General features: G+C 40.2%; 1 protein-coding gene across 1 annotated transcript; it reads right to left on the minus strand.

Moving 5' to 3' along the window:
• Positions 1-728: 728 nt before the first annotated feature.
• On the minus strand, positions 729-22,232 carry Uhmk1 (U2AF homology motif kinase 1). Its single transcript, XM_021640611.2, has 8 exons — positions 21,791-22,232; positions 19,349-19,641; positions 18,565-18,756; positions 16,190-16,284; positions 14,640-14,716; positions 14,406-14,504; positions 12,572-12,660; positions 729-7,401 (listed from the first exon to the last, which is right to left on the minus strand). Exons 1-8 carry the CDS (start codon positions 22,056-22,058, stop codon positions 7,255-7,257), a joined length of 1,260 nt encoding a protein of 419 aa, XP_021496286.1. The 5' UTR covers positions 22,059-22,232; the 3' UTR covers positions 729-7,254.
• Positions 22,233-23,012: the final 780 nt, after the last annotated feature.

The following is a 23,012-nucleotide window of genomic DNA, read 5'->3' on the forward strand; positions in this document are numbered from 1 at the left end:
TTTTCTGCAATATCACGAACATTTTTCCTAAAACTAGGAAATTACATTTCAGTACTGTTAATTTGACTCACTACTTACAAATACAGATTCTTCTTTTGTGCCATTTATTTAGTGACATGTGTGTGCATGCCTGTGCATACATGCATCAAAGAACAGCGTGTGGGGTCTGCTTTCCATCATATGATTTCCAGAAAAAGATGTCTTTCACTTCATCTTATGTGAGTGTGCTTCAGTGTACACACATGTACACACGTGCTCATGTTACTCACAGAGGGCAGCATATACCCTGGAACTGGAGTTATAGACAGTTAGGAGCTGTTGTATGGGTGCTGGAAACTAAATCTGTGTCCTGTAAAGGAGCAGCAAATGCTAACCACTGAACCATCTGTCCAGTCCTGGGAAAATTTTAATGGGTTAAACGTAGGGCCCCATGCATACTTTAAAAAAATTATTAGTGACAGTTTTTAGTAAAGATTAAAGCTTAAAATACATGTATCTATTAGATAACCTTGAGTATTTATACTGTTAGAAACATATGAAATAGAATTAGGGCAGTGACGTACACCTGTAACCCCAGCACTTGGGAGGCAGAGGCAGGAGGATCATGAGTTCAAGGCCAGTCTCAGCTACATAGTGAGCTGAAGGCCAGCTGAGTGACATGAAATGCTAGCCCATTTAAAATAAACAGATAAATAAATAAATCGATAAATAAATAAACGAAAGAGCACTTCTTTTCTTTGTAAGCTTTATTTTATCACTCTTATCCACCACACACCAGGAAGCTATCAACAGTGCATCACATGGTGAGTCAGTTTACAACAAAACTGAACAAGGCAATTGTGTTTACAGAGAAGTTTTCAGCAAAAGTATTCAATGCAGCTTGCTGAAACACAGTGCTCACACTTTATAGGGAGGTGGAGATAAAGTCCTCTGCTATTCAGCAAGAAAACAGACGTCCGAAAGACGCTATTGAAACCAGAAATTTAGGGATTTAAAAAAGAACACCTTGGTACTAAAACACATCTATCTACATTTACAGTCCCACTTAGTTCAAACAAACAGTAACAACAACAAAACCCCAACCACTTACAAGCAGTAAAACATCACAAAAAACAGAACCATAGCATCAAGAAATGCAAGACCAACAGGCTACTGAAACACCAGGAGAAACGTTCTGGACAAACACTCACTGTGCACTGTCCTGTTCCTGTCATTCTGAGGTGAAGGTAACCGACAGGAGCAAACACTCCTTCAAACTGGCTTTGGTTTAGGTGATCTTTCACATGTTGTTTAAACCAGCCCGTCTATGCCCAAAACAGCAATTCCATGTTCCCAAGGGAAAATAGTACTGGGTTTTGATGTTCACAACCAACCACTCCAGAGCTGACAAAGTTGAGACCAGAAACTATTAAAATGTGCTGACCATAACTTTCTAAGAGTGACAAAAAGATTGAAAAAATGGAGCCCTTTTTGGATGGGGAAAAAAAAAAGCCTTCTACCCTAAATCTGACACTACTGAAAGGAGATTAAGGAATGTTAAAGTATTTTAAGATTTTTCAAAACAAAATTGAGAATGAAAAGTAAATCCTGATGGTAAAATGTGACAGCTTAATACTCTGCTAGTTTACAGAACTGCAGCTTAAAGTCTTTTTATTCTGATAATAAGCACTATTTACACTTCTTTTCACGAGGTACTGTAACTGAAGTTGGTGGACTGACACCACTACCCCATGTGCAAAAGGAAGACAGAGACGGCTGACTCCAGTTTCTTTCCGAGCCCTGATTCACAACAGCAGCAGTGAACACCAAATGCACAGAGCTAGAATTCAAATACTTCTTTAAAAATTGGGACAAAATGAATACAGATATTTAATCTGGCCTCATAAACCCTGACAACCATCTTTCGGGGGGAAACAAGGATGAGGAATGTGTAAGAAGGGTAGTAAGTCTAGATTTTTAGACCATGAGCTCTACATGGAAGATTACTGATGCCAGTAAGGGAGCCATCTTCCCTTTCTCTTCCTTACTCCTATCTTTGACAGCCTTCTGAGGACCCACTAAATGAAGTAACACAGGCAAGTAATTCAAGTAACTGAAGAGCATCTGAGCTACATATGCATGTTGTTTCACGTATCATGTTGTCTTAATATCATATTATTAGGAGGAGCTGACAGAGAAAAGGGAAGTGATTCCAACAGAGGATTTTAAGGACTCCACTTTTACAAATCCACTCACTGATAATCAGTAGCTAAAGGTGGTAGTAGCCTGCTGTTCACAAAAGTTTCTCAGTAAGAAACAAACAAAAAAGCAAACATTTCCAGTTTTGTTTTGTTTTTTTTCCAGAATGTGACTTGCTTTCATTAAACAGAGACATAGAACAAAATCAGCTGTCTTTTGCAGAAGAGATTAATGGCATGTAAGGCAAAGAACATGTCTCACTGCCTTTCCACTGAAACACTAGGAACTCTGTTCACAAAACACATACAGCCTTCAAAAGAGCTACCGATTTTTCTTCACATTGCCATGACAGCAACCCAGTTTAATACCCAGGCAATCGTTTAGTGAGGTTCCCATGAACTCCAGCATTTAGAATGGTACCAACAAACACAACTGCCATGATTATGACTCTCTGAAAGGCACAGATACATCAAATTTAAAGCAACCATCCCTATAAGCAGCACAAAGAACGGGGAAAGTGCTGAGCTGCAGAAAATGAATAGTTTTTATCAGGACAACAAAATTTGTGTAAACCTTTGTGTTGGTCTTACATCTTTAAAAAAAAAATCACCTTAATGACCATCTATAAAATAGTTTCCTAAAAGAGCCGGGCATGATGGTGCACCTATGATAACCAGCACTTGGAGGCAGGAGGATCCTGAGCTGGAGGCCTGTCTAGGATACACTGTAAACCCCGGGCTCTAAAAACCTTTTTATCCTAAATGCTCCCTGGCCTGTACATACTTCTTTGACAGCTCATTTCTCCTATAAAGTCATAGCAAAAATAGTCTAAATTGTTTACCTTCTTAAATACCTAGTAGCTGCCAACTGCTTGTCACAGTATGAAGCATTAGTTATCAGTGAACGCCATCTGGGGGAGGTGATAAGGATAAAAATCATGATCCATCTTGTGGTATAAGGTGAAGAAAGGAACAAATTCCGTTTTTAAAAAGCAATGGGGGCACTCTAAAAACTAAAATATCCAAGTTTCTCCATGATTAAGAATCTCAAATCTAGTTCCAGGGCAGCCAGGTAACACAGAGAACCTCTGTCTCACCCTACCCCTCCTCCCAAACAGATCTAAAATCTAAACACACTAGATGAGCTCCATACGACAGAGACTCAAGATCAGTCTCTCTTTGAGGACACTAGTAGGACCAAGTGGGAAAATGGCCAAACCCCCAGGCAAAAAAAAGGCAAATTGCTGAGCACCTCAAGAAATAGGAATTCTTTTGAGCTAGCGGTGACCAAGGACTAGTCTGCATGTGACCACAATTTACAAGAAATAGAGAGCAGAAGCAGTAAGATTTGAGGAAAAAAACCTGACAGATGAGACTAGATCCCAGAATTAGAGATGTCAGACAACTGGCCTTTCCATCAATATGCAGTAGTGAAATAAGTTGAATTTGAATAGTTTTGTATTTTTTTTTTTTAAAGTAAGCCAATTCTGGACTCACATGACTCAACCCAAGTTATTCCAAGAAAAAGGTCAGTCATCACCTGGAGCTTTTGCCTAGATGAGGTTTTTATATTCACCAGGAAACACAAGGCACTTGAGCTAGCTACACATCCAACAGATGAAAAGTCACGATGTGGTCCTATTTGTACCCCAATCCGAATAAACAGGCCAGCCTGTGCCCTAGGGTGAGAGTCTTGGTAAAACATATTGTTACCAGTGTGTCCCTTGCCCTCACCCACTGTGCTGTTATCATTTCCATTGGGTACAATGATGCTCATTTTCAGTGACTTTTCAAAATAAAACTGCCTAATAAACCAGAGTAAGAACTACCAAACATGATGCCAACTTGTCAGCCACCTGCCTTTGATCAATAAATTCAAAAGAGCCATGAAACAGCATCTGATTCTAACCCTGCTTTTGAGTTACGCTGTAACTGATGCCCTTACTTGAGGGAAAGTCCAGTGTACTAAGACAGAAAGAAGGCTTATGCCCGTAATACCTCTGCACCTTTCTCTATGCGGCAGCACGGTTGTTGGCAGGTTAACATATGTCAGCACTCTTTAGCAGCTATATATCAAAGAGAAGGCCACGCTTCTCTCAATTAAAAGAGACAGATGAATAAAACTATGTTAGTCATTTGATTCTAAAAGCAGCCATAAATTTAGCTCAAGAGATATAAGAAAGGGAGGGTTCTCAAAGAGAGCTACTGTGCCAATGGCCACAAAGGAAGGGGGTTATTCAGTGACAATCAATGCAGATTTATTGTGAAATGCAGCCAACACAGTACTGAGGTGCCCAGCTCTATTATTCTCTTCTAAATACAGTAGTATAGTTTTGATAATGGCTACTGGTCACCTCCTCCAAATACTTCTAAAGAACCCAAAATTTCCCAGGGGGCAATTGCTTCCTATGCCTTATCAGTGACAAAATGTGCCACCATAGAGTAGTACCATGGATGAATAAAGAAGAAACTGGGAAGGCAAGAGGGAAGGAAGCACAAATAATATAGGGAAAGAAAAACTACCTGAGATAAAATGTGCCCCCAGAAACAGGGACTAAATAACATGAACCCTCACTTCTTTACCTTACATCTTAATAAAAAGAATTCTAGGTTTTTAATAACGTCAAAGAATTAAAATTCCTGTGCAGACACTAATTACGAAAATTGTATCTTTTGTAGTATTTGGTCCCAGTTTAAGAAATACATTAAAATGAAAATCCTGATACTATGAGGAGGGGGAATCTACAGATGTCCTCTTTGGTAAAATGGGCTAAAAATTATCAAACAATGGTTTAAATCATAGTAGGTTGTCTTTTGCTTTTAATTCTCTGGCTTCAGCATAAAATATTTAATTCAATACAATTAACTGGGCTCATCATTTACTTCTCAGATCCCTTAAAATCTAGCTAGCATCTTCTGGAATAAGCCTACAGTGTCCAACACTACATATAAGCATAAGCACACCTGCAGATGAGGATCACAGAGTGCGGTTAGCAGCACATTGCTCAAGAGAGCCTGAAGGCCTATCTGCAGTGTATTTGCAAGGATCTCTTTTGTATGAGGCAAGGGAACATGTGCTAAACATACCTGCCCTTCAAAAGAATTCACTTGTTTCCTGTGTTCATCCGTAGAAATGTAGAGACCTGCTACAAATCACTACAAACGCAGCTCCTCATGTAAATATTTATGTTTTAGGAAAGCTTAGGGCCTCACAGGACTGATTCTACGCTCTTCAATTTTGACTTGAAAACCAACCACCCAACAAATCCCTGAAAGAGCCTTCTTCCTAAGTGCACACATCAGTGACCATGACAAAAGAGCAATAGGTAATTCATCAGTAAATCCCCTTCTACCAAAATTAACCTCGTTAGAGGGAGCTCTGAATAATTTGATTATTCTAACAAATGTTGGACAGTAAATGTCTGAACAGGGTAAAATAATTTATCCTCTAAGATGCAAATTTTAATGGTTTTCAGGAACTTGAATGACATGTACAAGAGACTATATAAGCAGGGAAAAAACAAACACTCTTTTCTAAGGAAAAATAAATAAATAAAACTTTCATTCAGGTAAAAAGACAGGAAAAAATTCATAACAAGTTACAACTGTGGGTTGTCTTGTATAATCAGTGCTTTACGAAGGTTTCATAAGTTTACGCCTTTCAAGGCAATCTACTGTAGAGTAAGAAGAATCCACACTCAATCAAGCCACAGTCAGCCAGTGCCCACAACTCATGACAACAGGCACACTCTGTCAAGAACACCTCAGGATGCTATGGCTCTTGTAGAAGTTGAGTGCTTCCTCCTTCCTACTTCCACCTTATAGTACCCTAACCTTTCTTTACTCCCTTACAATCAAAAGCCAGATGACTTGGGACACTGCCCTCCAGCTGCAGATAGAGGCAAAGGGGAAAGGCGGCAAAGGCGACAGGGCAGCAGGGAGGACAGATTGGGGAGGAAAGGACCCATGATTAGCTATCTTCTTTGCATTTTTCTCATTTTACTTCACTGTACATCTAACTTTTTTCTGAGCCATTTCAATTTTCCATTATAGTGAAAAAATTCACATCCGGAGAAATCTTACAATTATCACAAGAGATTCAGTACAAAACAGATGAGCCAATCGTGGGTCTAAATTAGAGTGAAGAGCAGAATCATTTGCATGTACCAAAACCTTTTCTGTTCCAGTCACTTTGAAGTTGTAAAGTTACCCTGGTCTGGACTCCAGTTTGCTCTGCACTTCATAGGAATGAACTGTTTTGTCATTTACATTCTATTAGTCAGACCAACCTTCGAGAAACCTATATCCCAAGTCTCTCAAGTGTGAAACAGGTAGGAAGAAATGGTTACAGACTGTATTAGCTCACAAGACTCACACTATAAAGTACACTGACTCAGATTTCTCTACTCTTTCACACCCGCACACCCACTCAAGCACACATACTAGACATAAAAATTGTGCAAGATCAAGCATCAGCTTTCTATTTTAAAAGCCATAATAGTAATTTTAAAAACATTGATAGGCTCACTGCAGTTTCTTCAGAGGAATAATAAATCCTACAGTACTCCTTTAGAAAAATTCACAACTCATTGTTAAGAACACGGTAGGTAACTGCTGCCTGACAATGACTTAACATTATTAGAGCATCCAGTGCCAGCTAGAGTAACAAGGAAATACACCTGACAATACAAACAAATAATCTGTGATGTCACCAACCCTAACAAATTTGTTAATAATATTCACTATGACAAATTACTCATCTTTGCTTCATCATCACACAAAATGACATCGTTTTAGGTTACATACTAAAGAGCAGCACCTGCCCTACTGCACATATAAAGGGTGCCCACATGGGTGCTCTAACCCCCTCAATGTATAGCTGAGAGGTCTTGTCCTACTCAGTGCCAATGTTTGCAATGCAGTCACTGTTTGGGCAATGGCTGCACATTAGTAGGATTAAATAAATGTACAAGGTACCCTTTAAAATGGGTAAAGGGGTGCTCCTGCATTCAGCTGTGGAAGATAATAATCCAAGAAATGAAAGAGGAGAAACAGGAAATAGTCCTTAGGTTACTGATTAAAGCAAGGTTTGATAAAGGTATCCCCTCTTATAGGCACTCAGCGGGTAGAATGTAGCCACAACAAACTTTCCGTCAAACATCCTCCCAGTCAGTAACTTCTGAGCAGCTTTGGAATCGCCAGCGTTTGCATACTCCACAAAGACCTGAAGGAGGTTAGAGAAGACAATGTCATTTCACCACAGTGACTTTAATTTAGATCAGCGCTTTACCAACTTTAATGAATACCTAGACACCGGCCACATGACAACATCAATAAAAGACAATGTAAGACACTAGTCCCTAAGATTTTAAGAGGATTGAGCTCATCCTGCCTGCTATTTTACTGTGCTTACCAGCTGCCCACAGTATTCAGGACAGTATTATCCCAGGTTTGTAGGCCAGCAACACCAGACCACATCATACAGCCTTGGTGTTTTGTAAGCTTTCTCATGTAAGCATAAGTGTGCTGTGTGTTAGTTTATACAGCAGAATCACACAGATATATTTCTTACATATTTCCTGTTATTAAATGACGCATGACTGTACATCACCTACGGATTTTGTTAAAATACAGATTTTGCTTTCATCAGCCCAAAGTCTGAATGTCTAAATTCTAAATTACCTTAAAATTAATTCAAGAGTGTTAATGTGTGCATGCAAATGAGTGTGCAGGTGTGTGTGTGTGTGTGTGCGTGTGCGTGTAGAGGTCACAGGACAACTCTCCTGCCACCTTGTGGGATCCTGCAATTGAACTAAGGCCATCAGGTCTGCTCACAAGAGCCTCTACCCTGAGCCACCAACTGCCTGTGTCTGCTTCTGTCTGCTTTATCACATTTCTAAACAAACTGGGAAGGCAATCCTGATAATCCACTCAGTGCACTTTACAGCAGCAGGTTTAAAAACACTTCCTTAGAACTCAGCTCAGTTCATCAAATTCTTAAGAGCTGTCAAAGACAAGTTAGGTGAAAAAGCATACAAGTTTGTGTGAAGTTCAAGGAGAGAGGATGAAGAAAAAGCAAGAGTGATACTAACCCCCACCTGTAGAAGTACATGAAGCGGATACATCTGAGCAAGGCTACTGAAAACTATGCCTATTAAAAGATCTGTACAAACTACAGACCAAAACTATAATAAAGATGTTCAAAACATCTTTACTTCCCTTCCCAGAGGTAGAGACTGGGACACAGTACCTTAAGTTCTCTGTGGTATCCTAACACAAACGGGCAGGGATGGAGTGCTTTGGAATGGCTTGTGCTCAGTTATCCCACAACCTGTTATCTACCCAACACATTATTGTGGAAACACACTGTGGGATAACCGAGAACATTCCAAAGCACTGCCCTCTCTATCCACCGAGCCCCTTCATGTCAAGAATTCACCCGAGCTTCATGTTCAGAGACTTTCAAAGGAAATGTGAGAATGGATCCTAAGAAAATCAACACTCAGATCCTCTCTTGCTCCAGACAGGTCCATGTCACCCAAACTGACCTAAATTTATGTAGCTGAGACTCCCTTGAATTCCTCATCATTGTCCTGCCTCTGCCGCTCAAATGCTGGAACAACAGGCATGTGCCACCATGCCTAACTCTTCTACACACTTTCTTTTGTATGTTTTCCTCAAATTAACCCACCTACAAATTCAGACACAGTCACACTTTTCACCTCTCTTTTCACAAGAACCCTTCTCTCATTTGAAAAAAAAAAAAAAAATGTTTCCATGGGGTATGAAAGAAAAATTTCTAATAGAGTTCCATGTGCATGATGTGTGTGTGAGTCTGTCTGTACATGTGCACCTAGGTGCATGTGCAGGCAGGTTCAGGACAGAGGTTGAAGATAGCTGTCTTCCTCAATCACTTTCCTACATTATTTTTACAGACAGGGCTTTTCAACGAACCAGAGCTCACCAACTAACTACACTGGATGACCAACAAGCCCCAGGTATTCTCCTGTTTCCAGTACCTCAGTGCTGGATTGCACACTTGGATTTTTACACAGATACTTGTGATTTAAATGGGTCTTCATGCTTGTACAGCAAACACTTTGCAATCTGTGCCATATGCCCAGCCCCTTCATTAATATAGCAAGCCCTATGTGACCTATGACTAATCATTCCATCTTATACAAGTATGCTGTTAAGCATGGTGTATAACATAAGACCTGAGAAATTTGGACTTCTCAGGGAATTTTCTGAGTATATATGTATGTACGCATGTATATGTGCGTGTGTGTGTGTGTGTGTGTATATATATATATATATGAAAATGGAGAGGTGGTACTAATTTTGCTCCTTCCATTAACTATTTCTAAGCTACAAACTACTCTTGAAAACAATGTGAAGATTATCCAATGATAAAACATGATATATATATATATATATATATATATATATATCAATATATAAAAATAAAACATAAGTGGGAGGCTGGAGAGACATCTCACTGGTTAAAGTATTTGCCCTACAACAATGAAGATTAGAGACTGGATCCCAAGACCACGTGAAATGACAGGCAGGCACGGCAGCTTGTTTGAATTCCAACCTCCAAAGGCAAATACACAGGGATCCTCAGAATAAGCCAGTCCGACAAGACTAGCCACACTGACAAGCTCTGGGTTTAACTGAGAGACCCTGCCTCAATAAATAATGAGAAAAGGTGATGGGAAATGATTCCTAATGTCAGCCTCAGGTCTCCACATGCATACACACATTTACACCGTACATACACACATATATACAGCACACACATGTGAAAATGAAAATAGAAAATTAGATAAAGTGATACTTGCCAGCTATTCTAAAACCACATCTCTAAAATGTGTCACTGAATGGAAATAAAAGCATTTCCAAATGGTAAACACAGTGATCTACTGGGTTGTTTGAATGTAATTGTATGGGGAAATGCTACTGATACAACTATATGTATTTTTTGTTAAGAGTATGTGTACCTCCAATAAGGTAGTTGAAATCTGTATTATTCAACTATGTCATAATATACGTAATTTAACACATTGATGCTCATTTTTATCTTTACTCTTGTCCTTGTTATAAAATAAAAAGTATATTCTGGCTGTAGGCAGCTTTCTTTTCACTAAATACAAAAAGAAAGTTAAATATGGTGTCCAGGGAGAATAATGAGTCTATTTCTGATTTTTATCTGATTATCCATTATTCCCAAATCAATACATCAATGTCCAACATATAGACATTTCATTTGCAAAAGCCAAGTCATGTCTCTTTGGCTGGTACACAAATGACCTGCAGCTCAACATCATATTATAAACAAATGAAGAAGTATCTAGTTTTACAACTTACCACAAAATTAAGTAATTATACATTATATCATATTAACTTTCTTTGCTTTTGTAACACTTACAAGATGTACCCATTATTTCAGTCTTTTTTTGTTTGTTTCTTTCTTTTAATTATTTTTATTTTATTTTATTTTTGGTGATACTGGAGATCAAACCTAGGACTAGACTAGTTATCTCCAATCTCAAGTGTCCCCCAGTGTCCCTTTTAAAATATGCTGCCTGCCTTTCTCCCTATCTTCTTTAAGTGGGCTTGTGAGAGGACTCACGGGGTAAAAGACCCTGCTACCAACTCTGACAACATGAATTTATTCCCGGGATTTACACGGTAGAAAGAGAGAACAGATCTACACACACACACATACACACACACACCACAAACACACACACAAATACACACAAATCATGGCATGCATATACACATGCATACAAACAATAAAAATGTAATTAAATTTTTAATAAAGTCTGGCTTTAATGACTAAGTAATAAAAAGATTAGAAAACCTTCTTGAAAGAAAACCTTCCTCACACTAATAAAAGACTTTTTCATATCAACTTTGAACTGGACACCTCTCTCCTGAAAATGTTGCCGTTTTTCTAGTTTGTATCTGTTTCACCTGACCAATGACTTTGGTAGTGAACCAGATGACACTGATTCTGAATTCAAATGATCTTTCAGTGACCTCCATGGCTCCATCTTAGTCCGTGACCTATTTTCCGCAGCGTCATATTCATCTCACCTGATGTCCTTCCTCCTCTCACTCTGTGGTGGCCAGACCACCTTCCTAAAATCTTCCTGGAATACTAAGGGACTTCAGAATATGCTGTTTGTTTTATTTATTTCTCCCTATTACCTTCGTATCTAGACTCCAATGTAACTTTCTCAGAACATCCTTTCCTACCACCCCATTCAAAAGGGCAACCCACCTTACCCCAGCACTTCCTAACACTGCCACTTCCTCAAGCTATTTTTCTCTCTTGCACGTATTTCTACAGTTTTTAATCTTTGATCACTCTCCTATGCCAAGGGCTTAGAACATAATAAAATACTGGCAAAAAAACAAAAAAACAAAACCCCAAAACATCAAGGTTATATTAGCATGGTCCTGACAGTAAGTAAGGTAATCGTTAAGAACAGAAAATTAGCAGTTATTTTTACCAGCACTACAATAAAATGCTCTGTTTTTTTTTAGCTGCCAAAAATTTTTGTAACACTGAGCTCTAAAGATAAAATAATATCCACAATCAGCAGGCATGGTGGCACTTGCCTGCACTCTAGTCCTCAGGAAGCTGGTACCGGAGGATTTGGTAAAGACTATAACCAAAGTGACTGCACCACTCCTGACGGGCGTCTCCAGTGGGAGGCACGTCAGGGTAAGAGGGCAGCTACTGTGTTAGGGCTGCTCCTGAGTCCACAGCTCCAGGGCAGCTCCCTCAACCCAGCAACAGGGCTCCAATGTTAACAGTGAGGAGAAGAGAAACCTCAAATGTTATAAAACAATATTGTTTCTCCAAAAGTGAAATAATATAGGCAAGGCATTTCTTATCCTCTTTGCCACGTAATCTGATCAGAGAGAGTTTTAGTAATAATTCTGTGATCATAGTTTTCACTCAGACAACTCACAGAAGATAGTCAAGATGCAACTCAGGCAGGGGTCTCCACCCAGCATGCTTTTCTTCTTTACATGATCACTAATCATTTCTATTGCAGTTAGAACCTAACCCAACTGCTTTTCTAAGTTTACTTAACTAGAACAAAAGTGAGCCAAATAGTTCTCTAATTGAAATTAACACACAATTCAGTTGGTATTACTGTTTCCAATAGCTCGAAAGCAGATTAGTACTTTTTTTAAAACAAAATTTAAGTGATTACAAAAAAATGCAGAACTTTTAGAAAGGTAAAAAGCGTAAGAAAGTAATGATCATCTATAACCACAACAACTTTTGGCACACCTTTCCACAGAGCCCATTTAATACAAAGCGTAATAAATCTCCAAATAACTCTGCAATTATAAATAAATTTGCTTACTTGTCCTCTGCCGGGATTTTCCTTTGGAACAAGCAGAGAAACCACTGGTCCATATTTCTGACATTCCTCTTTTACATCTTCTACAACATCTGGTTATAAAATCACACAGTAGGTAATTATTACTTGAGAATTTCTGACACATAGCTACGTTAATGTAGTTATTTTTCTTACCTTAGGAGATAAAGCTTAAGAATATAAATTCAATGGATTAACACTTTCTTTTAAGTCTACATTTAATGTTGTGATTATATCAGTTAAATAACTCAGAATTTTAAACAACCCGCTGTCATTCTGTGTCCCCTCTTGAAGGAAGCCAGTGTTATGAAGTTCTTTCTGCGACCTGCCAGAGTGCCGTCAGTGTGCACAAACAGTACAATTTTGTCTGCTTCAAGTAAGAATATCAACTTTACTTTTTGTTTGTTGGTTTTTCAAGACACGGTTTCTCTGTGTAGCCTTGGTCGTCCTGGACTCACTTTGTAGACCAGGCTGGCCTGAACTCACAGAGGAGCCTGCTTCTGCCTCCTGAGTAGCGGGATTAAAGGTGTGCCAGTACGCTGGCTTCCTGGGTGTATGTATTTTTAAATCAGGTTATTTATTTATGCTCATGAGTGGATGCAGTGGCCCCTGGGGCTAGTAGAGGGCACTGGATCTTCAGGGACTGGAGTTACAAGACCACTGTGAGCTGCCATGTTGGCATAAAAAGATCCATCTCTCTGGACAATTTCCCATATTATTAAATGAAATCTCATTTGTTTTATGGCTTCATACTCTTGGACAGTTTACAATGTTCAAGAAATTACCCTGTCTTGAACCGTCCCCCCCAAAAAAAATTATCCAATGTCTCCTAACCAATGACAACCTTTTGATATTATAAACAATACTGTTCACATCTCACTTGAGTATTTCTCACAGCTGCTATTATAGGAATAACATTGGTAGGTCAAAACTGACATTAACTGGCGATGTTAGAATCATCAGGTTGTCTTTCTTAAGGGTCTACTAATGTAAACTCAGGCAATGCCATCAAAACTGTTTTCCCCATGGAATTTGCTGTTTATGTGCTGGGCAACAAAGACTTAACAATTTGCTTTGAGTTCATGTCATTTGCTTCCTTCTACCAGAAGTGTCTATTGGCTGCCTGCTATGCATTCTTTCAAGGATGCTGCATTCCAGTGTTACTAGCTCATGAACAAGGTCCAGTTATTAATCCGAGGAATCAAGCATGTGAGACGTGTACACGCTGGCCACTTTATAACTTCAACCAACTGTTTTCCAACAAATAAGATACAGTCACTCCAAACTGCCTGAACCGTGTTCCCTGAACACGTCATACTTTCTACCTGAGTTGCTTCTTCCTACCCACTCAGCTTTTAGGTGATTGTTGAGGTCAGAGGTAACCTCTGCAGTAAAAGCCCTCATGGATTACTCAGGCTAGGCTGAGCGTCCTTTCTCTATCATCATTTGTATATGCCTCTCTTGCATTAAAAAAAAAAAGAATGAATCCCACATGACACAGTAAATGTGCCCTGAATGAAAAAGTTAGCCAAAAGAGATCTAAAAGGCAGAAATGACAGCACAGAGAAGGGATAGAAAAGACAGATCAGTGATAGAATCGTACGAGGTAAATCTCTGCTAATGTGATAGAATGAAATGTCAGAGTCCAAATGATTTTATGAATCAAAAAGTGCAAATATTTAGACACCACAGAGTTCAATGGCTTTTTTAAATTTTGTGTGTTTAGGGAAGAATCTTAGGATTAGTGCATATTGTACAGACATTAGCTACAGTCTGTTTGCAAGGAAGAACACTCCAGAATCATGTGGGAAGCACCTACCTTCATACTCATCTTCATTCTCAAGATAATCGTCATCCAGCACATTGAGGAGTCTGAGCACTGGAGTTGGAAGCATCACCAGATCTTCAATATGAGGGGCTGTGAAAAGTAATGGCAATAAGCTTCAATGGAAATCCTCCATCAGCTGACGAACTAATCAAATAAGGAGCCTGAGAATACACACAGATGACTGCCAACTGACCAGGGGGAAACATAAAGACAGATTCAACTTACCAAAAGGAATGCTAAAGAATGGGCTGCACAATGCCATCTCAGCAGGGATCCTTCTGCTTGGGTCATCATGAAGCATGCTAAAACACAACAGCAGCATTATGATTACTGACAGATCTTCTGGAAGTGAAACTATCAGAAGAAAAGGCTCAGAGTTCACATCAGCACTACGTCTGTTTGTATCCCCCACAGAGAATACAAAGGCCACCTGAGCAACAGTGCAGTAAACCATGAAACATTTCTGACACAATCATGCTATGATTTAAGATTTCTAACTAATAAATGAAACAAGCACGAAGGTGATGCACATACTATATCACCATAAGGAAGGGGGCAGACAGAAGTTTATGGTAGCACATTTTGTTGTTGTTATTTTTTTCAAGACAGGATTTCTCTGTGTAGCCCTGGCTGCCTGGAACTCGCTCTGTAGACCAGGCTCTCCTTGAACTCATAGAGATCACCTGCCTCTGCCTCCCTAGCGCTGGGGGTTGAAGGTGTATTCCACCACTGCCTGGTTTATGGTAGCACAATTTAAAGACACAAACAAACAAAAAAACAAAAATACAAGCCAGAATATAGTGGTGAGATAATTGAATCTAGCCAAATTCTAATGTTACAAAAATTTTATGCAAAAATCAACAGGCACCAGACTATCAACAAAAATCAACAGACTATCGATAACAATAACGCTTACACAGTATGAGCATTCACTTATAAGAAAGTGGAGAATAAACAAGTGTATAGCTAATGAATGAGAGAAAATAAGGCAGAAAAGAAACGAACAAAACAAAAGCCAGATACTCCCTGGGAAGTAAGCAAGCCAATTTTAAAACAGCAGATGAAAGCACAGGGGACTACACACCCACACCAGCAAATACAAGCAAGCCTCTGGAAACTCCTAAGAGCTAGAGTAAGATTCTAAGACTTCCTAAACCAACCAGCCTAAACTCTTGTCCATGGAAAATCTCAGTGTAAAAAAACTCTTGGTAAAAGAACTCAGATGATCAAAACCAAGACAAGAAGACTGACAGAGCGAGAGAGATAAAAGGTTGGCGTGGGGGAGGGAGGATGATGAACCAGATCGCAGGAGGAGAAAAAAAAAAAAAAAAAAAAGAAAACACCCTTTCCCCCCATTTGTTGCTTTGAGACATGTAGCTCAAGGTATCCTCAACTATAGCGCTTCAGCCTCTGAAGCACTGAGCACACAGCATCTCATCGCGCCTGCTCTTCAACGTCACATGAAAACAGCAGAAAAGCTATGTGAATTGTTCTGCTCTGTTTGAGACAAGGTCTCACTATGTAGCTCTGGCTGGCCTAAAACTCTCTTTGTAGACCAGGCTAGCCTTGAACTCAGAGATCCTCCTGCTTCTGCCCTAGAGTACTGGAATTAAAGCTGTGTGCCATTCACTTGGATTAAATTCCTGTCTCAAAATACTGTCTAAAATTCCTGCCTACATAACTAGGCAAATCAGTAATAATAACAGAAATAAACTTAAGAAAAAATGTTTAGCTGGTAAAGGTCTGCAAAGCAAGTTCTACTACATCTAACATACCTTTTGATAAGGTCTCTGAGGTGATAGGCTGGAATTGCGGCATTCACCACTGCTTTACTGGCAAATATATGATCAATAATAGCAGAACTGTTTGCCTAAAAGGGAGAAAAGTCTTCCTTAGGTTACTCAACTCAGCTTGCATTTATTAAGCAGTAGCCATGTGACAGTACTCCATGAGTAACACGAGATGCCTCTTCCAAGAACTTATAATCTTATCAGAGGAGACTGCATCATCATGAATCTCTAGAAGCACGAATACATACCCGGACCTAAGAACATCTCCTAAACAAATGGGTAAAACTCAAGAAATCATATTGAGATGCAATTTTATGAATAAATGCAATAGGGAGGTCACAATGCCTAATGATAAGTCTTTGTTGGTTTTCAAGGAAAATAAACTGTCATTGAGAAAAAGGAGGAAGCAGAAAACGCTGCCTTCCTTACATTAGTCACAACTCCATTGATAGCTATAACAGCACTCTGGTGAGTACTGAGGTGGTTAATCTTCACTGTCCACTTAGAGTCACTGAGGACACTGGTAGGGTACACCTCTTGGATATGCCTGCTCGGACATTTCCAGAGATTACTGACAGAAGGGGAAGGCCTGCACAGCCTGTAGATGGCACCGTCTCACGGTGGGGACAGAACAAAGGGAGACAGGCAACCACGCACTAGAATGACCCCTCTTTGCTTCCTGGCCACTACTGTGCAAACTGCTCTGCCATGCTTTCCATGCCAGCATGGACCAACACCTCTAAAACTGAGATCCAAAATAAATATTTCTACCAGGTACAAAATTGTAACTAATACTATGAAGCAAGGTACTATACAACTCAGAATGCAGAACTGTGTAAATAACTGACCAGATCAGACACCCACCATCACAAGAACCTACTAGTTACTTTTCATGGTCTACACACTAGGTTTAAAACCTATGTAACATTTTTTTAGTACTCTTATATTACATCATCCTTATATTACAGAAAGTAGGTGGTTTAATAAACCCAAGTAACTTAGTGGGAAGACTAGCAGGACTTAGTAGGAGGAAGGCAGACACAGTTAGACTTCAGAATCTGTGCTCATATCCACTTGACAATTTTGCCTCTGCAGAAGGTACTAAAACAGATTTAGACACTGTACCCAAAGAGACATATATTTGAGATGCCATTAGTATATGTCATGCCTCCAAATTTCACACAAATTTGAGTATGACCTATTTCTGAACTAATCAGATGGAGTCCAAAGAGCCTAAACACAGTCAAAGCTAATTTAAATGATTGATCTATATTCAGATTAACACTAAAGAAAAAAAAATACTTAACTTGTGAGTTATTTGGAAATATCATTAATAGAAAAGATACTGGTTTTATTCCCACAGCAGCATTTTTGGAACCAAAAATAAACATAAGGCAACCCTGCTAAAGAATTAAGTGTATTCCTTCCAAAAATTGCTACACCATAAATTAGTTACTACGGTTTAGCACAAATAAAACTGTATTGTAATGGTCACCTACTATTTGTTAGATGTTTACTATTAAAATATTTAACTTCAAATATTTACTGCTTAAAACCAAATCCATTGATAATTTCAAAGTATTATATATCAAACCTCAAGCCTAAAGGATACTGAGGCCATCAAAATAATAAACTCTCATAATACATTTGAAAAACTAATTATGGTTAATTCTTAACTTAGAGACATACAAAAAGTTCATCCCAATGTCAGGGGTTTGGAACTTAGGAGCCATGCTCCCCTGGAAATGACAAAAGCAGTAGCCACTATACCATAGCCACACGAGCTAACTAGCCAGTCCAGAATGTTTAACAGCCTATATTATATTAATAAATACAAAGTACCACAGAATCATGGAAAGCTTTTAAGCTTGGAGTAGACCAATCACCCAGTGTGATCTTGAACAAGCTATTTTATACAACTGTGCCTCTAGCTTTCACTTGTAAAACAAAAGCAGTCAATATCCACTCTACCCTCATAGGAACTGCTCAGGAAATTTAACATGATTATACCTTAAAGTAATTTTTAAAGCATTATTAAAAGATTATTTAATTTATCACCTATAATTCCACTAGTAATACTTCCAAAGCTAATAAAGTCAACAAAGCAATTTCTTTTGCCTGCCTGGGAAAACGCATTCAAATATTTCAGCTAATGCTTGCTGTACCCCAGGACCTGGATTAACAGCCGTAGTGTAGTGGGTGTATTTGGGGCTGTAGGGGAGATTAGAGGCACTGAAGGCACGGAAGCGGGAAGGGGAGGGTGCAGTCAGAATCCCTGCCACCACCCCCAAATGGTCCTCAGAAAGCCAATATTCCTGAACTGATTAAGAGCCACAACGCAAAACTCTCACGCAATGTACCTTCCATTCCTGAGATCTGACTGTATGTTTCAGTTTCATTCCTGAGAACATTTCCAGTAAAATGATTCCGAGGCTCCAGAGATCCACAGCTGAGGTACATTCCGTATCACTCTGCAGGCCTGCCTGGGCCAAGCAGTTCTGCAGCTCTGCTTCAGGAGCTCGATACCCGTCTGTCTGAATATACTTTACATCCTATACAAGACGAAGAAACACTGCAGTCAATAGGAGTACCTCACTTTCCACCTCTACCATGACAAAATGAATGCCATAAATTTAAGTCCTTATCTACCATAATTCCTTAGTTTCTTAACTAGACAGCACAGAAAAGCTGGACATGTGCCATACAGTTGCTCAAAAAGAAGGTTTTTTTTTGTTTTTTTTTTTTTAGATAATTTCTTACCTATTATGCACTGATGAAGACACTGCAAAAACCTGATAAAGCTTAGGGAAAGGAAGACTTGCCTGAACTGTCACACCCACCATCAGCCAAGGATAAGAGTTCCAACCAAAGAAACAGAAACAGCGATCCAGCAACTCACCAACTGCCGACAGACTCTGAAAAGCTTTTTGTGGACTAAGTATGTTTATTAATTTCTGAAATGTCTTGAACCTTACTAACTACCTCTACCTGACCCAAATTTACGTCCTTCTTTCACAAAGCGTCAAATTAAAATTCTTTTCATTTACTCCATTAGAAGTACTTTGGTATTATGGAAGTCTTAAAAATCTTTGTCTTGGACCATTGGATTTTAAACCATAATGGAAAATAAAAGGTATTTGTTACCTGATTGCCTTCTTTGAAGCTAAGTCCAAAGTCAATAAGCTTAAAGCACTCGTTCTCTGCACTCCACAGTATGTTCCGTGGTTTGAGGTCTGCGTGGACATAGCCCTCATGATGAAGAAAAGCAAGGGCTTCCAGAACATCTCTGGCACAATGCTGGATCATCCACATGGAGCAACCCTGATGACTGGAATATAAAAGCAGCTCCGAAACACTGACATCCAGGAGCTCAAGCAACAGACAGCGCGACGGCACATTTGGAGAGAAGTGTATGGTGAAGACTCCATACAAAGTCACTAGAAAAAGAAAATTACAAGACTTAAAAATCAAATTCATAGCAACTTACTATGACAACAGTTAACTCTGCTATATAAATTTGAGTCTAGATTAAAGAGAATTTCACTTTTGTGTACACACACATGCACAGGAAAGACTGTTGTGAGAGATACAGTTACAGTAAAAAACTGGATTTTCCTCTAGATCAGTTATTCTCAGCATTCCTAATGCTGCGACCTCCAACCATAAAATTATTTTGTTGCTTCATAACTGTAATTTTGTTAGTGTTATGAATCACGATGTAAATATTTAATATGCTGGATATCTGATAGGCTTGTGACCGCTGTGAAAAGGTCTCTCAATCCCGAGGGGTCTGGACCCACAAGCTGAGAAACACTGCTCTAGGCACACTTGGCATTGTCTCCACCCTTAAGAGTTAAGTCGGGTGGGACAATGCCCCCTCTAAGGGCCCATCACAAGCCATGCTAATGAGGTAGGAGGAGTATGAGTCCATGCTTTTCTCAGTCACTCTTTCTCTAACGCTCCCCTCCAGGCCATGTGGTTGCCCCACCACCTCCCTGCTCAAACATGGCTGATTTCCACATTGGCTTGCCATAAGCAGCAGGGCTTTTTCTTTTCTTTTATCCTCCTCAGGGCAGCTACTGAGATTTAGATCTTGCCTGCCCTGGGGGTTTTCTTTTAAACGCTAATGAAATTGTCCTCCACCATTTCCCCAGTGTCAGGCAGTGTGCCCCAACATCTGCAGAAGCACTGGGAACTAAACTCAGGTCCTCTGCAAGAACAGCAAACGCTCTTTAATCACTGAGCCACCCTCCTAACCTCTGCCCCTCGATAATGATAACTTTGATAAGCAAGAAACTTCCACTATTTTTCCATCTTCAGCCAGCTGGGTTATTTAAATAAAGTACTGTATATGGCACAATGGTTCAACTTGTGTCCCACGAAGCATTCAGAGGCAGTTGAATATGCACTTCATATTTTTTTATAATAATGAAATTATTTTTTAAAAACATAATATTAAGTAACCCTTAAAAACAATTTGAAGGTTGCTTGATTCAAAACCAAATCCCATGCCCATATATATATATTTATATATAAATAAATAAATATATAAATATATATATTTAAACTCAAGAATCCGGGCGCGGTGGTGTACACCTGTAATCCCAGCACTCTGGGAGGCAGAGGCAGGTGGATCTCTGTGAGTTAGAGGCCAGCCTGGTCCACAAAGTGAGTCTAGGTCAGCCAAGGCTATACAGAGAAACCATGTGTCGAAAAAAAAAAAAATCAAGACATTGGAAATATCATTCTAATGTAATCATACAGAAATTCAACAAGTATTGAGACTTGCAAAAAATGTCCCTGTCAAACATCAAGGTCATAGTGATACCCCACTTAGCAAGCTTAAAAAAAGAAAAAAAAAAAAAAAACCAACACTAGTATTAGGAAATTCTTCTTTCAACGAAGTATTATTTAAAAAAAGGTCTTCCTTCAAGCTACACATGGGTTCTATTTGCCAAGATGCATGGCATTCCTTTACTAACCGAAGTTATAACTACGTAAAAGCTCTCTGTTGGTGGAATAACAATGCAGACTTTCCAGACATCGATGACCATACAAGCTTACATTCTAAACATCTGAGTCATGAAAGTCTGACCGAGGCAAATGCAGTGTTTCTAAATTTCACACTTCCGTGACTTCTAGGTAATCCTGGGTCCCTCTCCCAAATTCACACTAAATATGAATCTTCTGAATTGTTAGCATGTTATTAAATGTCACTGATGTCATCCGAGGTCATACCCCTAGAATAGTTTCCATTTTCTACTGGAAGGAAAAGATGCAAAAATTTCCACTCAAGACACGACAACCTAGCAAAGTCATGCCTTTCACTGCAGAAGGCATTTCTATATGCTTAAGCACCGAAAGAAAACCGAAGCAAGCAGGACTTTGCTAAGCATCTGCTATGTGATAATCCCCCTCGACTGTACCTCAGAGAGCTGCAAAGGAAAGGCGGGTGGAAAAGGGACCCGCGTCGGGTGATAACTAGTGAGGCCCGATCCTCTCCTCCCACCTAAATGACCAAAGGCCAGGGACCAGGCTGAGGATGTGCATGATGTTTGGCTAGAGATGGGAGACAGCCACAATTACCGATGTTCCTGTGACCCTGCAACTGCTCCAGCGCCGCCCTCTCTTTGCGGAAACCATACTCCGCGGCCGAGGCTGCAGCTCCGGTGGTTCCCGGAGGCAGGAACTGCTTGAGGGCGCCGGGGGGCGAGCCTGGGGTGCCGCAGCAGCGTACCCGATACACGGAGGCCGAGGAGCCGCTGCCCAGGCGGCTCTGTACCTGCCACAGCCGCCCGAAGGCCTCCAGGAAGCGCGGCGGCTCGGCGCCCCACGCGCAGCCGGACCCCGCCATGGTGCGGGCTGGGGTGAGGACACGCGAGCCGACACGACGCTCCAGGCAGGCCCGCGGCGCCCGCTGTCACATCCCCGCCCGGACCCGCCGCTCCGCAGGGAGGGGCCTGCAGGGGCCGCACCGACTCCCGGGACCTCACGCCGCCATGACACCGGAAGCGGGAGTGAACCCAGACCCAGCATCCGGAAGTGGGGGGAAAGCCAATCCTAGAGGCTGAAGGAGGCGGGCCTTAGAGGGGCGGGGCCTGGGGAAAAACAATTTGTTTAGCAAAAAAAGGACTATAAGCTTATGAGATATTAAACTTAATTACTGAGCTGGGGGTAGCGTAGTAGTAAACTGCTTGCCTAGCATGCGCAAGGAAGGCCCTGGATCCCTAGCAACACATACGTCAATTACTGATTTTTTTTGTGTGTGTATGTATGTATCTTACTTTTAAAATGTTACTGTGTTTGTATTTATATGTTTGTGTGTTTATGCTACTTGTGCGCGAGAAGTCAGAAGACGGTGTCACATCCTCTGGAGCTGAAGTTGTGGGTATGGGTGCTGGGAACTGAGCTCCTGTCCTCGGAAGAGCAGCGCACACTCTTAGCCCTGAACCGTCTCTCCAGTTGCTGTCTTATTTTTTCGTTACCTATTATTGCAAGCCCAGTGCTACGTGCTTTCAGATCCTCTTGATGGCCATCATCACTACCTCCCCTTATAATATAACCCTAATTTTGTTTGGGACAGTGATGTCTGCAGAAGAAATACTTGCTCTCTCTCAGAGCTGGTTGTGACCTTGCCCATAGGTCTGATCAATGAGACCTCCTGCATAACTGCCAAGGATTTGTTAGAAAGATTTGCTTGACTCACGTGGATGTGGTGTTTTTTTTCCCTGCCACTTCCTTTCTCCTGCTTGAAAAAATAAGCATAAAGCTAAAGACCAGATTAGTCATCTTGTGTCCGTGAAGCAAC

This window comes from Meriones unguiculatus, chromosome 11 (assembly GCF_030254825.1).
Source record: "Meriones unguiculatus strain TT.TT164.6M chromosome 11, Bangor_MerUng_6.1, whole genome shotgun sequence".
In the NCBI taxonomy this organism is placed as follows: Eukaryota; Metazoa; Chordata; class Mammalia; order Rodentia; family Muridae; genus Meriones; species Meriones unguiculatus.